The following is an 18,900-nucleotide window of genomic DNA, read 5'->3' as shown; positions in this document are numbered from 1 at the left end:
TGTTGATGATGATGCCACTCACGCAGGTTGTACTCCTGGACCTTGCTGATGTAGCTGTAGATAGGCGAGTACCCGAAGAACACCAGCATGACCGGCTCGCCGCTGGCCAGCTCCACCAGGTGGGCCGAGTGTCCCTCCTGGGCATGCGGCGGGGGCGGGGCCGGTTGGCGTAGCGTCCAGGTGCGTTGGAGGACGTTGAACACCCACAGCTCGTCCGTCACGTTGGATGGCCCTCCCTCCAGTTTCCCGCCAAACATGTGAATGTCGTCCTGCAGGGGGAGGGGTTTTAATCAGTACACCATCCATCCCATTGTTTGTATTTCATCTACATTTCACGTTTAGGGGATTTGGCTGACGCTTTTATCCAAAGCGACTGACAACCGTTCACTCACACAAACCCACACCAACGGCAGAGTCGACCACGCATGGCGACAGCCGGCTCGTCAGGAGCAGTCAGTGTGAGGTGATTGGCTCAGGGAGACCTCGACACTCATTTAGGAGGAGCCGGGGATTGAAGCAGTAACCTTCCGATTACCAGTCAACCCGTTCAACCTCCTGAGCTACTGCCGCCCTATTTAGTGTCTCCCTCTTAATCCTGGGTGAGGTGCAGGAACAGGGCAGGATGGGATTGACGTGGAGGAGCTGGTGAGGACGTGGATGTGCTCACGCGTTCGTAGGCGTAGAGTTGCATCTCGGAAAACATCAACATTCAGAGTAGAATAAAAAAACGGCACAGAGGACCCAAACAAGTAAAAAGCTGTGTATCAGAAACTCAACAAAGGCCTTGAAGCAGCTTCATCACGAGGGGTCTACATTCATAGCTCTGTATACACTGTATGAGAAACAACATGAACAGTATTATGCAGATTAATTTCCTTTGGCTTGCAACACTGACCAGAAAATAGCAGAAAATGGAGAGAACCTCCTCAACAACACTACAACAAAGACTTGTCAACCTCTGAGTTACTAGTAAACCGTTACACAAAAAGGTGTGACAGGCCAGTGACGGAAGGCTGTTGTTATACATTAGTATAACCCGTCATGGGACACATATTAGCGGTGACGGAGCCGCTGCATGGGACTCCTTCTGAAGACAGATGGCTTTCCAACATCAGAGCCCATCTGGGCTGCAGTGTGATTACACATGTAGCGTCTCTACTGCTGCACGTCACCATGAAGGGACAGCAGCCACCTGGAAGACGTCACAACACACGCTTTATCAACACACGTTCATCACACTCTTTGAACACACTTTTCCGTGACCAAGAAAAGAGTGAAGTTGATTTTGAGATGGGCATATGACCTTCTTCTTTTAACACTCTTATACTCTCACATGCCTCACATCACAGACGATCATTTCTGAGTGTCAGTGGCAGTTAAACCAAGCTGAGCCCTCCCCCACCTGACTGATTGACAGTTCCACAAACTGGGTCACGTGAGGCTGCTAGGCTTCACAACCCCTTCTAATGTGTTGCGTTGGCGGTTGATCACTGTGTGCCATCACACCCCCTGTTGTTTCTCTGCTCATCCAGTATGGTTGATTGGTACCAGAGGCCTTCGCCAAACACTCTAGGGAAACTAAACACACAACACAAATAGTGTGATAGTATAAGAACAGAAAGTGAGGATTAAAAGAGAAAGCAATAGTTTCCCCTCTGAATAAAAGAACCATGGCAGAGGCAGATAGGATGGTACAGTCCCTCCTCTTGTGTGGGTTCTTATCACGTTGGTGCTGAGCAGAAGATGCTGTTGGTGTGTTGTGTCAGACAAGCTCAAACAAGTTCCCAACTTCTGGTCGAGGTCATTCTGGCACAAACAATCTGATACACCAGGGACAAGCTTGCATTTTTTTATGTGTGCGTGCGTGCGTGCGTGCGTGCGTGCGTGCGTGCGTGCGTGCGTGCGTGCGTGCGTGCGTGCGTGCGACTTAATACACTCCATGTGGATGTGTAATGGAGACAGGACGGAGGGCCTGCTCTGTGTCATCTGTTCAGTAGCCTGAGACACTTTGCAGTTTGTGAGTTGCAGTGTGTGTGTGTGTGTGTGTGTGTGTGTGTGTGTGTGTGTGTGTGTGTGTGTGTGTGTGTGTGTGCGTGTGTGTGTAGCCTGTCCTATCACTCTTTCCTTTACTGGATCGGATCTCACTTTCCCCCCATGTTTATGCCTTTATCTTCACTTCATCTCCTTCAGTATTTCCTTTCCAAAAACACAGAACCTACCTGACTCAACTCCCGTGTAAGGGATAGGTCTGGAGAGCGAAGTAACAACAATGAAATACAGAGCTCCTAACATTACTTTAACCCGTCACAAAGCCTCTGAGGCCTCAATGTGTTCACCCTTTTAGAGTTCCTCAAATGTTATTTGAGAGTCCAGATGGCCAAATGGGTCCAAAAGCTGCTGTTCTGCTCATGGAAGACCTATTTTGTCAAGTGTGTAGTGAACCACTAGTCTTCCTCACCCTGATGGTCACTTTGGCTGTAGCACTAGTGTTCTCACACTTTGTCTGTAGCACTAGTGTTCTCACACTTTGTCTGTAGCAGAAGTCTTCCTCACCCTGGTGGACACTTTGTCTGTAGCCCAAGTGTCCTCACACTTTGTCTGTAGCACTAGTGTTCTCACACTATGTCTGTAGCACTAGTGTTCCTCACCCTGGTGGACACTTTGTCTGTAGCACTAGTGTTCCTCACCCTGGTGGACACTTTGTCTGTAGCACTAGTGTTCCTCACTCTGATGGTAAATGTGTCTGTAGCACTAGTGTTCTCACACTATGTCTGTAGCACTAGTGTTCCTCACCCTGGTGGACACTGTCTGTAGCACTAGTGTTCCTCACCCTGGTGGACACTTTGTCTGTAGCACTAGTGTTCCTCACTCTGATGGTAAATGTGTCTGTAGCACTAGTGTTCTCACACTATGTCTGTAGCACTAGTGTTCCTCACCCTGGTGGACACTGTCTGTAGCACTAGTGTTCCTCACCCTGGTGGACACTTTGTCTGTAGCACTAGTGTTCCTCACCCTGGTGGACACTTTGTCTGTAGCATTCATCAACACCTCTCATGAGGTGGAAGGAAATAAATAATAATCTAAACAAATAAAATAAATAAAACCACATTTATTACAATCTCAATAGCTGTCACAGCTGAGCCCTCTCGACACCAACCGCATACCACTGACGTAGCTCGCAGTCAGGAATCATCAACCACTACTTCTCTTCTCCCATGCCTCATAAATTCAGTTTTGGCTGTATAAACTGTCTCATGATAATATTTCACTTGCGCCTGTCAATATTTCTAAGAGTGAAACACCAGAGTCAGAATTGATAGGAGCCATTGTTGATATCGCTAGCAACTAGCAGCTGACAATAGTTTAGATAATCAGACTGAGCCATGCAGTGGTATATGAGCTGTAAGGGAAACAGTAGCATGAGATATTGTGTCACTGTCTTTAATAAAAAGGACCACTTAAAAAGCTGACCATTTTGTAGACAATTGTGGCTATGTGTCATTTGGTAAACGCTGTGTTTAACTTAATTTGCAGTGAGCTACAGAGAAGTTCCCATCCCAACCTGGGTAAATGTAGATCTGTGGTGTCACCATTACATTCTGCATGCTACTCACGGGCTGCTAAACTAATGCAAAATCATTTATTTTGCTATTTCTTAACCCAAAATGTATCAACAAATTTACAGGGAATGATCCTTTTTATATGTTCACATCACTGGATCTGATATTAGGCTTTTAACAGTGAGGTTTAGCTCATTACGTTTGATGATGAGCCAGTGCCAATAATTAAAGGAGATACACTCGTGTTCACCCATCCTGTTCCACCTCTGTTTCGAAGGGCCCTCATTTATCAATGCTGCTTACAATGAAATCTGTCTTAATCCTGTGTCCTGTGTTGGTTATTTAGGGGCGGAAATGGAGGGATAAGAGCTTAGACGGGAACAAGCAGGAGGATTGACATCAGCCAGTGTTTATCAAGACAAATTACAAATTGTGCTTATAAGAAAATAAATTAATCCCAAAAGTTTAAGTGCTTTCTAATATTTAATATTTTATGCATATGCATCAATCATACATCTAGGTGGACATGGCCACTTCTGATGTCACGAAGGAACAGGGAAGGGCAGATTTTTAGATAGCTTGTAATCGCTAATCCAACTCACACCTGGTGGCATGGTATCACCCCTTAATACGATAATTGATTACACACTTCAGGAGTTGAGTATAAACAGACTTTTTCAATGATTTCTTGAACAGCATGACCAACATTTTGACCTTTGGGAGCAGGAGACACAGGTCACACATATGTACAGACAAACTACAACTTCCAGGATACAGGAGTATATAATGGACAGGTGAAATAATTAACATTAACAGGGCTCATGGAATCCATCTAGTGACATCTAGTGGACAAAACTAACAATTACACTGTGGCTATGGCCAGCCCCAATGTCCATCAGGTTTCATGTATTTGACCAATCAGTTGTTATTTGTCTTCCCTTTTCTTATAGTGATTATCATAAAACAGTTCTGTAAATATTATGTAATATTATATGAATCCATTGATTTTTTTTATATGTAAACACAGCTGAATTCATGACAGATTTTTTGTTTGGAATTAACCCATGGAAATTCAAGGCATTAAAAGTTAAAAGTTTCAGATATTCTTAATACAATATTACCCATATTTAAGTTGTCCAAAGGAGGATCAGAAAATGTAATATTTGGGTATTCCAAAGACAGGCCTGTGATTGACACTGAATTTATTTTACCCAACTGCTGGCCTATCAGGGCATGGTCTGTCCGTCATGTGATCAAAGAAAACGGCCCAACGTTGGGGTCGTTTGTGTCATTTAGTGTATGTTTATTAAACGCTTAATAAGCTCTTGGGTTTTCAGGGTTTCAAAAAGCATCTTAACACAACACAACGGCTACGATAACAGCTCTTCTCGTTGGGGTTAATTACTAGAGCCCCCAAACATGCTGTGCTTGAGCATTTCTTAAGCCCAAGCACAGCAGAGCTTTTCTGTTGCCGTCTGAAATCAAACAGGATCATTAAGTGACGCTAGCGCCATATAAGACCTGAGTATGCAGCAGACAGAAGCACTTGTCTGCTGCAGGGAAATACAGACACACAGGCACACACACACACACACACACACACACACATTTTAATTCTTTATTTGAATCCACTAATCACATTACAAGAGACAGCATTCAAATATTTCAGCATTCGGCGTGCAATATACATTCCTTTGTACGTAATACAGCCATTCACAATATGAGCAACTGATTCAAGTTGATGGCCAGAGTGCATTATACAGTGTGGATGGTGGTGTGCAGGGTACCATAATGCCAGATTGTATTTGGTAGGTAGCACCTGCAGTCTAGCTTTGGCACCCCCTTCCTGTTGTGTTCTGTAGTATGTGTTGTGCCTCGTTGTGGTATACAGTAGCCTCTGCGGTTACAGATGGGTCGGTGACAACTGCATCAGATGCCTGTGATGCTGTGTGTGAGTTGTGTTGTGCCCATTCCAGTTTGACTGTCATTCTGTTGCACAGATCATTTAGGTCCGGCCAGTCCAGCCAAACTCCCAAGCCTGCAGCTTGTGTGTCCAGTTTCCCGCTGCTTTTCCTCCCAAAGCCTAGGAAGCTGTCCTGGCCTGCTTTGGCCAGAGGGACCTTCCTCTTCCTGACTTCCAGCAGGAGGGAAGCTCTGGCAAACTCTCTGACAGTGGCATCATCATTGTTGAGCATGCTGATGAGGTGTGTCAGCCTGGTAGCAGTGTATACCCATTCCACGTTTGGGACACCCAGCCCCCCCTCTTTATGCGAGAGGAAGATGAGATCCCGGGTAGAGTGTGAGTTCAGCCCTAGCAGCCCTAGCCCTTTTCTGACAGCATGGACTGTTTTATTGTTCATGTCCCGTAAGACATTTTTCAGGATGTGGACATTTGCAAAGAGGTGTTGCACCTTTGCCAGGGCCACCTCTCTGATAGCGTCCAGTTTCATGACTACAGGGAGTGGGGAGGAATCAATTAGATAGATTCTGTTCTTATAGGCACAACATAACTCCTGTGCCTGCTCCCCCTAACCCCCATGCCGCAATGTTGATGTTATGGCCAAGATAGGTGTATGACTGGTGGTGTGAGTAGACCCGGATAGGCTGTCCCATTATTGTGAAGGAGGGTGGTTTGTCAGATTTGGCTTCATATCAGCGGTTTGCACCGCTGCGTCGCTCATAAAGAGCTGCACACTAGGTGTGCTTCACTTCCAGCTTTGACCAGTGAAGAAATTCATCTGTTCTGGCCAGCACGTTGTGTATGACACTCTTGTCTCTGGAGGACACCTCGACATCGTCAGCATAACCCTGAACAGGGTTTGGGGATCTGATATCAGGTGGTGCACACTGACAGAGCCACTTGATGGTTAATGGCAAGGATGAAGTTCACCGCACTCCAGCGGCAGCCTGTTTTAATCCCAACCTGGAGCGGAATGGGCTCTGTGAGTTGGTGTCCACAGATCACCTGCAGAAAAGATCCCTTATATACATACAGGACCTGCGGTGCTGCCATAGGTATGACAGTTTGTCTCTGCTTACTGTCCTTTGGCGTTTGTCTGCTGCCCCTCTGCTGAGCGATGGTTGGATGACGTCTCTCACGAATATCAGCTGTTTCTCAATCCAGGAAATAATGGAAGCCGGTGTAAACGCTGTTGGGATGTTTATCGCTCAATGGAAACTTTTTTAGAATCGTTGTTTCCGTCTTTCCCGTTATTTCCTGTGCGGAATATTCCATTTTGGAAGAATACTCCAGTTAGGATGGATGCCACTTTACTCCACTTCGCTGGATCGCTGGAGCAGGCAAAGTAAGCTCTTTCTTGGAGTAGTTTGGTATCCAATGATTTTCTGAATTGTCTTTCATGAGTCTCGAACATTGTCCATTCATGGCATTGAAGTTGGCCCGCGTAGTTGTTAAAATCCACGGGGGGTCTTCACCGTCCGATGGCGGTTGCCGGACGGGGTCATGGGTTTGCCTCAGTTGTTTGTAGATGTGGCCACTGGCCAGGGCTTGTTTGAAGGCAATCCGTAGCACTGTGACTAGGCACATGTTAGGTACTAATGTCTAAAGCATAGCTTTCTCTGCTGCATTAACGATGGCAGTTATAACGGCGAGATGTTATATTTTGTATGTTTGTTGGTGCTGCCTACCAGCGTGGCGCATTACACACACGCACACACACACACACACACACACACACACACACACACACACACACACACACACACACACACACACACACACACCTGCTTTCTGTCATTATGTGGAGCAGATGTTGTAGTTTTATGGGGGTTTTTGGAGCAGAAAGCACAGCTTATTGCGTAATAAACAATTTAATTGAAAATATTTTTGCCTACCTGATTGACTGACAGTTAGCTGACTGACAGACTGACATAGCATGACCTTATTGAAGTTGGTTCAATGTGAGAAAAATGTATCTGTTTGATGTACTAAACTGCTACTGGGGGGTAGCTTCAGTCTAGTAAGTAGCTACGTTCCGTAGCTTTGTTTCTAAGTAGCTTGGCCAACATTGCTGTCTGTGAGTGACCCCTCTGTGAGTGACCCCTCTGTGAGTGACCCCTCTGTGAGTGACCCCTCTGTGATTGACCCCTCTGTGACCCCTGTGTGAGTGACCCCCCTGTGAGTGACCCCTGTGAGTGACCTCTGTGAGTGACCCCTGTGAGTGGCCCCTGTGTGAGTGGCCCCTGTGAGTGACCCCTGTGAGTGGCCCCTGTGAGTGACCCCTGTGAGTGACCCCTCAGTGAGTGACCCCTGTGAGTGACCTCTGTGAGTGACCCCTGTGAGTGGCCCCTGTGTGAGTGGCCCCTGTGAGTGACCCCTGTGAGTGACCCATCAGTGAGTGGCCCCTGTGAGTGACCCCTCAGTGAGTGACCCCTGTGAGTGACCCATCAGTGAGTGACCCCTGTGAGTGGCCCCTGTGTGAGTGGCCCCTGTGTGAGTGACCCCTCAGTGAGTGACCCCTGTGAGTGACCCCTCAGTGAGTGACCCCTGTGAGTGACCCCTCAGTGAGTGACCCCTGTGAGTGACCCCTCAGTGAGTGACCCATGTGAGTGACCCATCAATGAGTGACCCCTGTGAGTGACCCCTGTGAGTGACCCCTCAGTGAGTGACCCCTCTATGAGTGGCCCCTCTGTGTGCGTGACCCCTCTGTTGGTGACCCCTGTGTGAGGGTCTTTACCTGGTGCAGCACCAGTGAGTGTCCGTATCGGGGCAGTGGACCACTGGCGCCGGCCACCGCTTCCCACGTGCTGGTCTCCAGGTTGTAACTTAGAGAGAGGATTGACAAAGCATTGAACCAGTTTAGGCAGAATGAGGTCAAGAAAAAAATTATGCTTTAAAATCATTTAACTTCAATAAATCCATAATTGACAACAACAACAAAAAAATCTGTTATAACATTAGGTGACCAAAACCAGTTGAGTCTTGAGAAACGTCTCAATCCACCTTAAAGCAATGCAACAACAAACACAGCTCATGGTCGGAAGCATGGTCAGAATACGGGACATGACCTTTACTTAACACGTGAGACCCAGGCAACGCCTCGGTGACGGGCTAGATAATGGTGTTGTATTGGGCTTACTTGATGACCATGTGGTAGTAGGAGTAGTTGAAGGAGTAGCCCCCCACCACCCACATGAGGCCGGAGTGGACCAGGGCCTGGTGAGAGGCACGGCCCAGGGACTGGGGAGAGGGCTTCACGCTGGGTACCACCCAGAAGGCCTCGGTGGACGGGATGGGGAGAGAGCAGTCTGGACCTGGGGGGGGGAGAGGGATTATTGAAACTTTGGATGATTAAGTGGGGAAGGTATTGGCCAACTATAGACTATACAACTATTGGATTCTAACCTGCGGACCTTTACTCTTTCAACCCACTTTCCTGAGAGTTGTTCACTGGCCTGTCCATCACGGCACACAAAGCTTGTAAAAATACATCCATAAAAAATAAGAAAAACAAAAGAGTTTGAAAATTTAAACGCAACATTGCATTTCCGTTCTGTTTAACGTGAAGGAGTAATGCAGCTGTTCAAAGGCTTTGAGCAAAGCCACCAAGGTCTCCCAACACTACCATCTAGTGGTTTGGACTAGTCAAAGCCAAATGTAATAATTCTCCAACTCATCCAGACTACAGTAGGTACGGCTTCTTACTGCTTCTATCAGAACACAAATATTGAGCATCCCTGCACTGGCTACCCGTTCAACTAAGAATTGATTTGATGGCTTTTAAGCACACCTAGGTCTGGTCCCAGGCTACGATAATGACATATTGAACCCTTATCACTCTGGAAGTCTTAGAGCCGAGGGTGAGTCCTGCGTCACTTCCTACAGTCTATTCAATCTAAGTGCCACTCTTGCCAACAGAGTTTTGAATTCCTGCTAGAGGAGATAAGGCTTGCAGACTCAAAATTGCTTCTTAAACTTGCTCTAAGAATTGCTTACTAGATTTGGTTTAATGTGATGCTGGCTTTAATCTAAGTCTTTCAATCTAATGCATTCATTTTTTGATGAATTTATTATATGTATTTATCTTCTGCCTTTTTATTATATTTTATTACTTTTCTGATTTTATTAATGATATATATTTGGCTTGTAGAACTGTAAATTTAGTTGATGCAATCCTGATTGTGCAATTACCCTACTATTGGGTAATGTTATACCTGAATTTTAACACAGGAAAAATCCAGGCACTTTGTAAAGGTTTTGGTTTTTTGTTATGGTTTTAATATAAATAATGATGTTGTTTTCATTATTTATATTATTATCATTATAATAATAATAATTATGATATTGACTATGTCTCTATTCTGTTTTCTCGTTTTGTAACTTTATCGCTATAATAGCGCAGAACGAGAACGTAGGAAAGAAAGAAGCAAAGAGAGAGAGAGGACAGGTCATCAGCAGCGCAGCGAAGGAAGCATCTTAGATTACACCAAAAGTCAATGAGGGAAAAACAACATCTGGAACCGTTTAGCAGTGTTTTTCTTTAAATGTTCTCACTCAGCTGAACTCCCAAAGTGTAATCCTCTTTGAGGATTTTAACTGGGTGGGAAACCAGACCAAAGCTGCATACATTTGTACAGACGCCGACATCTGTCTGTTTCCAATGGTGACGGAAGAAAGGCAAGGGCAAAACACAGATGGTGTAAAGGAAAACTAATGGTGAACGGAATTGTTTTTTTCTATCAGAAATCAATATGTGTTTAATCAGGTATGTTCAATTTGTTCCAACATGCTGAACCATTACCAGCCCCTTGTCAAATTCCAGCTTCATGCACTTTGAAGTGTTTGGCGCCCTTAATGTTTTGCTGCCGAAACAACACAAAGGTGGGAACGTTCATATCCATCTGCCTTCCCTTCAACCAAAACACCAAGCAAGATTTTGAAAAGGAGAGGCAAAGATCAACACACACACATACATTAAAAGCTGTGGCACAAAAGAAGATTGAATGCTCATTAACGTAAAAAACAGGTTGTCAACAGTATTGTTGCTATGGCAACCAGAAAGTTGTGAAATGTGTGGTGAATGTGTGTTAGAGAAGAGAGAGAGAGAGAGAGAGGGAGAGAGAGAGAGAGAAAGAATGATGCAGAGGGATAGGAAGAGAGGAAGAGGTGTGTGTGTGTGTGTGTGTGTGTGTGTGTGTGTGTGTGTGTGTGTGTGTGTGTGTGTGTGTGTGCGTGTGTGTGTGTGTGTGTGTGTGTGTGTGTTTGTGTGTTTGTGTGTGTGTGCACGTGTCACTGAGAGAAATTCCTGCCCTACTCTACTCTTCCCCCATCCTACAACCCCAATTACCCCGTCTCAGGGAGACAAGGAATCCATCAAGCAGCTCCATCAGGGAGCAGGTTGACAGTAGCACACATCCCATTACTAAAGCCATCATTACTGTCTGATGGTGTCCCTGTGCTGGGAGAGAGGCTGAGAGCTCCCACGACCACATCAAGACAGAGAGGACAACCTGCTGCAAGGTGAGAACAACTGAGACAAAGAGAGAGTGAAGTGCAGAGAGAGAGAGAGAGAGACACTGGGAAACAAAGGGTGAAGAGGTGAAGACCACAGAACGATGGATGGAGTCCTCTCTATGTGTGCTAGAAAAGCCCTTCCATTCCACTGGTCTAATTGTCTCTATCATTAATCAATCTAACGATGAGATTATTTCAGTTATAAATACAGTAAGATGATGATTTTGCCTGTATAGGCAGCACTGACCCAGCAGAGGGCAGCAACCCCGTATCATCTTACCTCACTACATTCACAGCAAACACATGAGACAGTTTGAAAACACGACATTTAACTTCTCAAAATATAACAGATGTTAAATGTGAAAAATAAAATCTGAGATTCAGTCTTGATATGAGAACTCAGCGTCATTTACAATTTACATTTATTCTCAGTCTGCCGTCTGAGAATAAGATTCTGATCTGGAACGTTAATCATAGTGCTAAACCAATGACTGCAAACAGTTCATTCTTATGGACATTATGGATCAATTGCTGAACTATTGGATTTAGTTTTACTTCCAAATGAGAACAAGACATGCATAGCATATTTGATGGTAGATATTGGTTATTGAGGGTTGAACCAATTATCTATATATATATACAGTGGGGCAAAAAAGTATTTAGTCAGCCACCAATTGTGCAAGTTCTCCCACTTAAAAAGACGAGAGAGGCTTGTAATTTTCATCATAGGTAAACCTCAGCTATGAGAGACAAAATGAAAAAAAAAATCCAGAAAATCACATTGTCTGATTTTTTAAGAATTTATTTGCAAATTATGGTGGAAAATAAGTATTTGGTCACCTACAAACCAGCAAGATTTCTGGCTGTCACAGACCTGTAACTTCTTCTTTAAGAGGCTCCTCTGTCCTCCACTCGTTACCTGTATTAATGGCACCTGTTTGAACTCCTTATCAGTATAAAAGACACCTGTCCACAACCTCAAACAGTCACACTCCAATCTCCACTATGGCCAAGACCAAAGAGCTGTCAAAGGACACCAGAAACACAATTGTAGACCTGCACCAGGCTGGGAAGTCTGAATCTGCAATAGGTAAGCAGCTTGGTGTGAAGAAATCAACTGTGGGAGCAATTATTAGGAAATGGAATACATACAAGACCACTGATAATCTCCCTCGATCTGGGGCTCCACGCAAGATCTCACCCTGTGGGGTCAAAATGATCACAAGAACGGTGAACAAAAATCCCAGAACCACACGGGGGGATCTAGTGAATGACCTCCAGAGAGCTGGGACCAAAGTAACAAAGGCTACCATCACTAACACACTACGCCGCCAGGGACTCAAATCCTGCAGTGCCAGACGTGTCCCCCTGCTAAAGCCAGTGCATGTCCGGGCCCGTTTGAAGTTTGCTAGAGAGCATTTGGATGATCCAGAACAGGATTGGGAGAATGTCATATGGTCAGATGAAACCAAAATAGAACCTTTTGGTAAAAACTCAACTCGTCGTATTTGGAGGAGAAAGAATGCTGAGTTGCATCCAAAGAACACCATACCTACAGTGAAGCATGGGGGTGGAAACATCATGCTTTAGGGCTGTTTTTCTGCCAAGGGACCAGGACGTCTGATCCGTGTGACGGAAAGAATGAATGGGGCCATGTATCGTGAGATTTTGAGTGAAAACCTCCTTCCATCAGCAAGAGCACTGAAGATGAAACGTGGCTGGGTCTTTCAGCATGACAATGACCCCAAACACACCGCCCGGGCAACGAAGGAGTGGCTTCGTAAGAAGCATTTCAAGGTGCTGGAGTGGCCTAGCCAGTCTCCAGATCTCAACCCCATAGAAAATCTTTGGAGGGAGTTGACAGTCTGTGTTGCCCAGCGAAGGCCCAAAAACATCACTGCTCTAGAGGAGATCTGCATGGAGGAATGGGCCAAAATACCAGCAGCAGTGTGTGAAAACCTTGTAAAGACTTACAGAAAACGTTTGACCTCTGTCATTGCCAACAAAGGGCATGTAACAAAGTATTGAGATGACCTTTTGTTATTGACCAAATACTTATTTTCCAGCATAATTTGCAAATAAATTCTTTAAAAATCAGACAATGTGATTTTCTAGATTTTTTTTTTTTTTTTCATTTTGTCTCTCATAGCTGAGGTATACCTATGATGAAAATTACAGGCCTCTCTCATCTTTTTAAGTGGGAGAACTTGCACAATTGGTGGCTGACTAAATACTTTTTTGCCCCACTGTATATATACATATATATATATATATATATACATACTATATATATATATATATAAATGACATTGACTACTATGTAAGTGTCTACTGATTTCCTGAGTTGCAATTACTTGAAATAATTACTAATAGTCTTCGCAGATCATTTTAGGAAATGGAGCCTCATGAACTGTGTCCTCTAGGGAGGGCACAGCCCAATTAAGGATTCTGGAGTTAATTGGGCAGACTCCCTGTCAATTAAGACGCTAATTGGTCCCACCCAGGGGAGGTTCTTGGGCTCTGTCGTGTACAAGCTGCCCCGCTTGGCCGGTCAACCATACCAGCATGTCTGCATCTTAATCCTTTGAAATCCTTTTTATGCTCAGTAAGCAACACGACTGGTCCAATAATAGGCCATATAATGGGTATCTGTGGGAAAACACCAAAATCCTAATTGAAGACAGTTTGTTGGATTTATGCAAATAAATGTGTAAGGAGAATACAAGTGAGTGATTATATTGTAGGCTAATAGCACCAGACCACCATCAGTGCTAAACTAAAGTCACATCACGGATCGACTCTGAATGGAACGTGCAAAAGGGACACGCAACCTAGAATGCTAGAAGTGGTTTCCTGTGGGAGGCATTCCATGTCCTGCTAGGGGCGGGAACACAAAACTGCTACGGTATTATACTGGTCTGAAGGTAAAGCATGCCTGCCAGTGCGGACCAGTGAACACTATATATATATAGAACACACACGTTTTGTGTTTGAGGTCCCCGTTGCCTCGGGGCTAGGGAACGGGTGCTGCTGAGTCCGCTGTAAGGAGTACACAGCAGGACAGGGTCAGACCTCAGCATCACATCTTGTACTTCAGGCGATACAGCCCACAGGGGGGGGTGGGGGGGGTTGATGCAGGTCTCTCTTGTCAAACAACACGGCCGGTGTGTCATTCAGAGCGCCTGACAGCACGGCCCCCGACAATACGCTGACAGAAGAGGGCCTCAGATGGGAAGAGAAACGATGTCGTACATCAAAGGAGAACAATCCCACCATGGATGTACACTTAACTATGCAAACATTAAACGCTGGGGTAAATGACTTAAGAACATGAAAGAACAGCAGCAGCTGGAGCGTCTTGTGACCGAGCCAGGTTGGGGAGATAACCTTATGGTTATTGTCTCTCCTTTTCATTCAACAAAATCAAAACAGATACTGCAATTCTTTGACCGACTAACCAATGTTGTTACCGATCCAAAACCAAGAGTCTTCACGTTCATAAATCATGAACAACGAGAGAAGAAGCGCAGCGAGAGAAGAACCCTTTTTCAGATGTTTTCCGCCAGAGGATGAAAATACCCCCCCCCCCCCCCGGTGTGTGTCCTCACCCTGCCAGCTGTCATTGCACACACACAGCTTCTCCCCGGTGAGGTCGCAGTAGCCGCGGCCCGGGCTGCCACAGTCCTGGCGGCAGTAGGGCACGTGGCACGCCTCGCCCTTCCAGTAGTCCTCACACTCACAGTACATCCGCCCCGACATGGAGTTGGCCGTGCTGCAGCGGCCATGGCCAGAGCAGTTGTTGGGACACGAGTTTATACTGGAGGCAGGGGAGGGGAGGGGGGGGGAGGAGAGAGAGAGAGAGAGAGAGAGAGAGAGAGACAGAGAGAGAGAGAGAGACAGACAGACAGACAGACAGACGGGGAGAGAGACAGACAGACGGGGAGAGAGACAGACGGGGAGAGAGACAGACAGTCAGACAGACAGACAGATGGGGAGAGAGGGGGAAAGAGAGAGGCAAAGGGAGAGACAGAGATACAGGGGGAGAGAGAGACAGAGTGATTTTTGATATTTTGGCTTGAGTAGGAGGATACGTAGGTACAATGCAAACAAATCCTTTCAGTATCTCCTCATCTTAATTAAAATAATCATAGTATATTAAACAAAGCAATCATAAAGTATAATATAATGTAATGCAAATACAAATAACACAATCTGATCAGATAGTCAAGCTACCCAATATGGTGGGCTACTAAGTGTTAAATAATAATTACTGTCAGACACACTGGGCAGGAGTCAGACACAGGGATGAGTGGAAGGTGAAATTTCAATTGGTTCAAATAAAGGTTTCCGCTGTGACAGACGAGTTGTCATGACAACCAAATCCCCACTATGTAGTTATGCGTTTGTGTGCCCTTATGTGTGTGTGTGTGTGTGTGTGATTACATTTATGGCCTTGGGGTTGTGCTGTACAGTTGTACAACTGCCCAACCTCTTAGATTATTTTATCCTCATTTGCAAGCACATGCACAAGTGCACACACACGCACGCACGCACGCACGCACGCACGCACACACACACACACACACACACACACACACACACACACACACACACACACACAATTCTGACTGGTTGGCGGTTATCAAAATTGTGTTATGGTGTGTGTGTGTGTTTGTGCATGTGTGTATGTGTTTGGTTGTGTGTGTGTGTGGCCAAGGGAGAGACACATACAGAGAACACAGAGAGAGAGAGACAGGCAGAAGAATGGCGGGAGAGCTGAGAGTAGGGCTGTCTGACAGCAGCTTCTTCAGGACAGAATGGGAGGAGAGAGAGGCAGAAAGACATAGAGGGCTTGCTGGGGTCTGATCCTACGAGTAGGCGATGTTGAAGCCGGTCAGGTTGTAGGCGGCATCGCTGAAGAAGTGGAGCAGAGCGTAGCCGGACGTGGTCACCACCTCCGGTACCGTCTCGTTCCCCACGCTGTCCGGAACTACCAGGCCACTGAGAGAGAAGGATAGAAATCAATGATTCAGGTTCACGGTTATTTGTGTACGTTATTTGTGCATGTTTTTTTGGAAGGGGGGGGAACAAATAATAATACATAATAGTAATTACAAATGCAACAATGAGTATTGATGAGGTAATATCAAACCTCCTCCTCATCTACAGAGAAAGAGAGACACACCGAGAGAGACCTTTAGAGAGAGAGAGGCCAACAGAGGGAGAGAGAGAGACAGAGACACACTGAGAGAGACATAGAGAGAGCGAGAGACCAGAGAGACACACACACAGAGACTCATCTAGAGAAACATACAGAGAGAGTGAGACCAACAGAGGGAGAGAGAGATAGAGACAGACAGACAGACAAACAGAGAGGGAGAGAGACGTAGGCATGGTAAACATAGATAGGGTAGACATCAGAGTAAGGGAGTGAGGAGAGAGATGCTGAAGAAAAGCAAGAGGAGGGAAAGAATGAATGGCAAAGAGAGATGTGGGGTGTTAAGAGAGCGAGGCAAAACACAAACACAATAAATTATTCTAAGGCTCTTTCCTGCTAGTGATTTTATAGGTTAGTTCCTTGGTCTGATAGTGGGACAAAGGGCTTCCATTACTGCACTCTGCGAGCCCATTAAAATGATGGCGCTGATTAACTCCCCTGTAAAGTACATGTTACTATCCACTGGGCTCCTGGATTTAGCATTGGTTTTTCCACCCAATCCAGCTTGTTGTTGTCTAGTCCTTTGATTCAGGCTATTTTCTTTTGTTTCATAAATGTTATAGCTTTATTAGGCCTGCCTGTAATAACTACATCATAAACAAAAGGTATTGTGTGTTTATATATATTTAGTAGTGCGGTCCATAAACCTAAATAGCAAAGCCTATAATTCTCCTCCACAAATGTGTCTAGCCCCCCCTCCCCCCCCCACCTCATTTCAGCGGCTTTGCATTTGTGCTGCAATATCTTCTTCTACAGGCCATGTTATTTATTGTTGGCAATAGCATCATGGTACAGGTGGTGAAGTCACCCTTTTCCACCACAGAGCCGTCCCTCCCCCTCCCCTTGTGTGTCCAACAGGCCACAGGAGCCTCGCTGGGCCTCTGCTCTCTCCCCAGACAGCATCTTCCAGAGCGGCAGGAAACATTATGTACACAACATTATTGCATGTTTTTGCATCCTGAGCAGTTCAGTTTCGAAAACGCTGCCACATGTTTGGAGGCTGGGTTTAGACCGGGCCACGTGACGATGATTGGTTTGTCATTAGTACATGTTGATACTGCTAGCACTACTATCACTAAGAATAATAATTATAGTTTTGTATTTCGTTTTTCTCCATAAATAGAACCTAGAAATTGTGAATTATGCAAATTCTCCGCTGTTTTCTTCTGGAAAATGGATTTACGAGATGGGTTATTGGGGCAAGTCTGTGATGCATATATTCATACTCTATACACAACATCTGAAAGGATATATGGAGCTTTACAGATGGTCTGTTATGGCACAGAGTCTGCAGCAATCTAGCAGGCAGGCGGACAGAAAGACAGGCGGACAGAAAGACAGGCAGGCAGGCTGACAGACAGACAGACAGACAGACAGACAGACAGACAGACAGACAGACAGATAGACAGACAGACTAACAGACAGACAGGGGGGCAGACAGGCGGGCAGACTGACTCCACCTCAATAAACATCTGAGCAGAGTACATCTGAGCAGAAAAGGAACAGTTGACATTAACTAAATGGTGCATAGCATTTATATCACGTATAGCTAGGTTTTTTTCATGGTGTACATAAATGTATAGTGTGTGGTCTTCTATATAGTGTAAAATACAGGCATAGTATTGTCTATTATGCAATAAAATGTAACGTCCATGTAGGGTATTTTACATAAATTATAGTAAATGCAAAAAAGTAAAGTACGCATAGTACCTGGTATTTGTAAAATGTAAAGTACATGTATTACAGGTATTTTATAGAATGTAAATTATGTAGGGTATTTTACATAATGTGTATGGTGCAGGAATGCTCATTTCCACGGTCTATACGACATGCATTGTATTATGAATGGTGTGTCTGACCTGGCTCACGTGATGCATGGCGTTGATGTGTGTGAGTGTCTGTGTGTCTGCGTTTGTGGGGTTCACCTGAAGACGGCCACCATGGGGGAGAAGACCGAGTCTCCGTCGTAGATATACATGTGATCCCAGCTGCACTCTGTGGCAAAGTGGTTGAAGCGCAGCCGCAGCACTGCGTTAGGACTGGGAGGATAGAGAGGGATCAACCATAAAGAGAGAGGTAGTAAAGAGAGCAATCAGGGAAAAAGCATTTGTTTACCTTTCTCCATGTTCAATTCTATGGCCAACAGCAATAGTATGGATTGCAGGGAACGAGCTATGCCTAATATAAAGTACACACGGGAAAGAGATACAACTTTCAAATAAAAGCGTGGCACAATGACAGAACAAAAGAGAACAAGATTAAACAGGGATGAAGATCTTTATAAAGGCTTGTCAAAAGTTTTTTTTTTTTTTTTAAGTCGCTAACAACAAGTCAAAGATACAGCCGATCTGATAGATCGGTGAAGTTGGTTCCGGAGGGGCCGGGGTCACACAGCAAAGTGGCGGTCAACGTTAGTTAGTGCTGGGAGGGAGGGACGGATATGAGGCGGGGATGTGAGGATGGGCGTGCTTGAGAACGAGAATGAGAAACGAGGATATTAGAGATGGAATTGAGTGCAAGGTCATTCAATGCCATATGTTACCAACAGGATAGTTGTAGTGTGTTCAGAATACTTCAGGAACTTCGTTCATTGCTTACCAAGAACCCGAAAAGCATTAGAAACTTGGTAGGTACTAGTAAACATTGTG

The 18,900-nt window shown here is 45.2% G+C and overlaps 1 protein-coding gene across 1 annotated transcript in view; it reads right to left on the bottom strand.

Annotated features, from left to right (window-relative positions):
- Positions 1-18,900, bottom strand: part of atrnl1a (attractin-like 1a) — a gene marked incomplete at both ends in the record, with an annotated part of 210,434 nt that overhangs the window by 170,455 nt on the left and 21,079 nt on the right. The window contains 6 exons of the mRNA XM_079728776.1: positions 23-269; positions 8,258-8,345; positions 8,660-8,834; positions 14,643-14,851; positions 15,907-16,035; positions 18,178-18,291. Coding sequence (XP_079584902.1) covers positions 23-269; positions 8,258-8,345; positions 8,660-8,834; positions 14,643-14,851; positions 15,907-16,035; positions 18,178-18,291 — 962 coding nt within the window. The remainder of the gene's footprint in view (positions 1-22; positions 270-8,257; positions 8,346-8,659; positions 8,835-14,642; positions 14,852-15,906; positions 16,036-18,177; positions 18,292-18,900) is intronic.

Source organism: Pollachius pollachius (genome assembly GCF_949987615.1).
Source record: "Pollachius pollachius genome assembly, chromosome: 2".
Classification (NCBI taxonomy): domain Eukaryota; kingdom Metazoa; phylum Chordata; class Actinopteri; order Gadiformes; family Gadidae; genus Pollachius; species Pollachius pollachius.
Note: the sequence above shows the minus strand (reverse complement) of the source record. Positions and strands in the feature narration are given on the sequence as shown.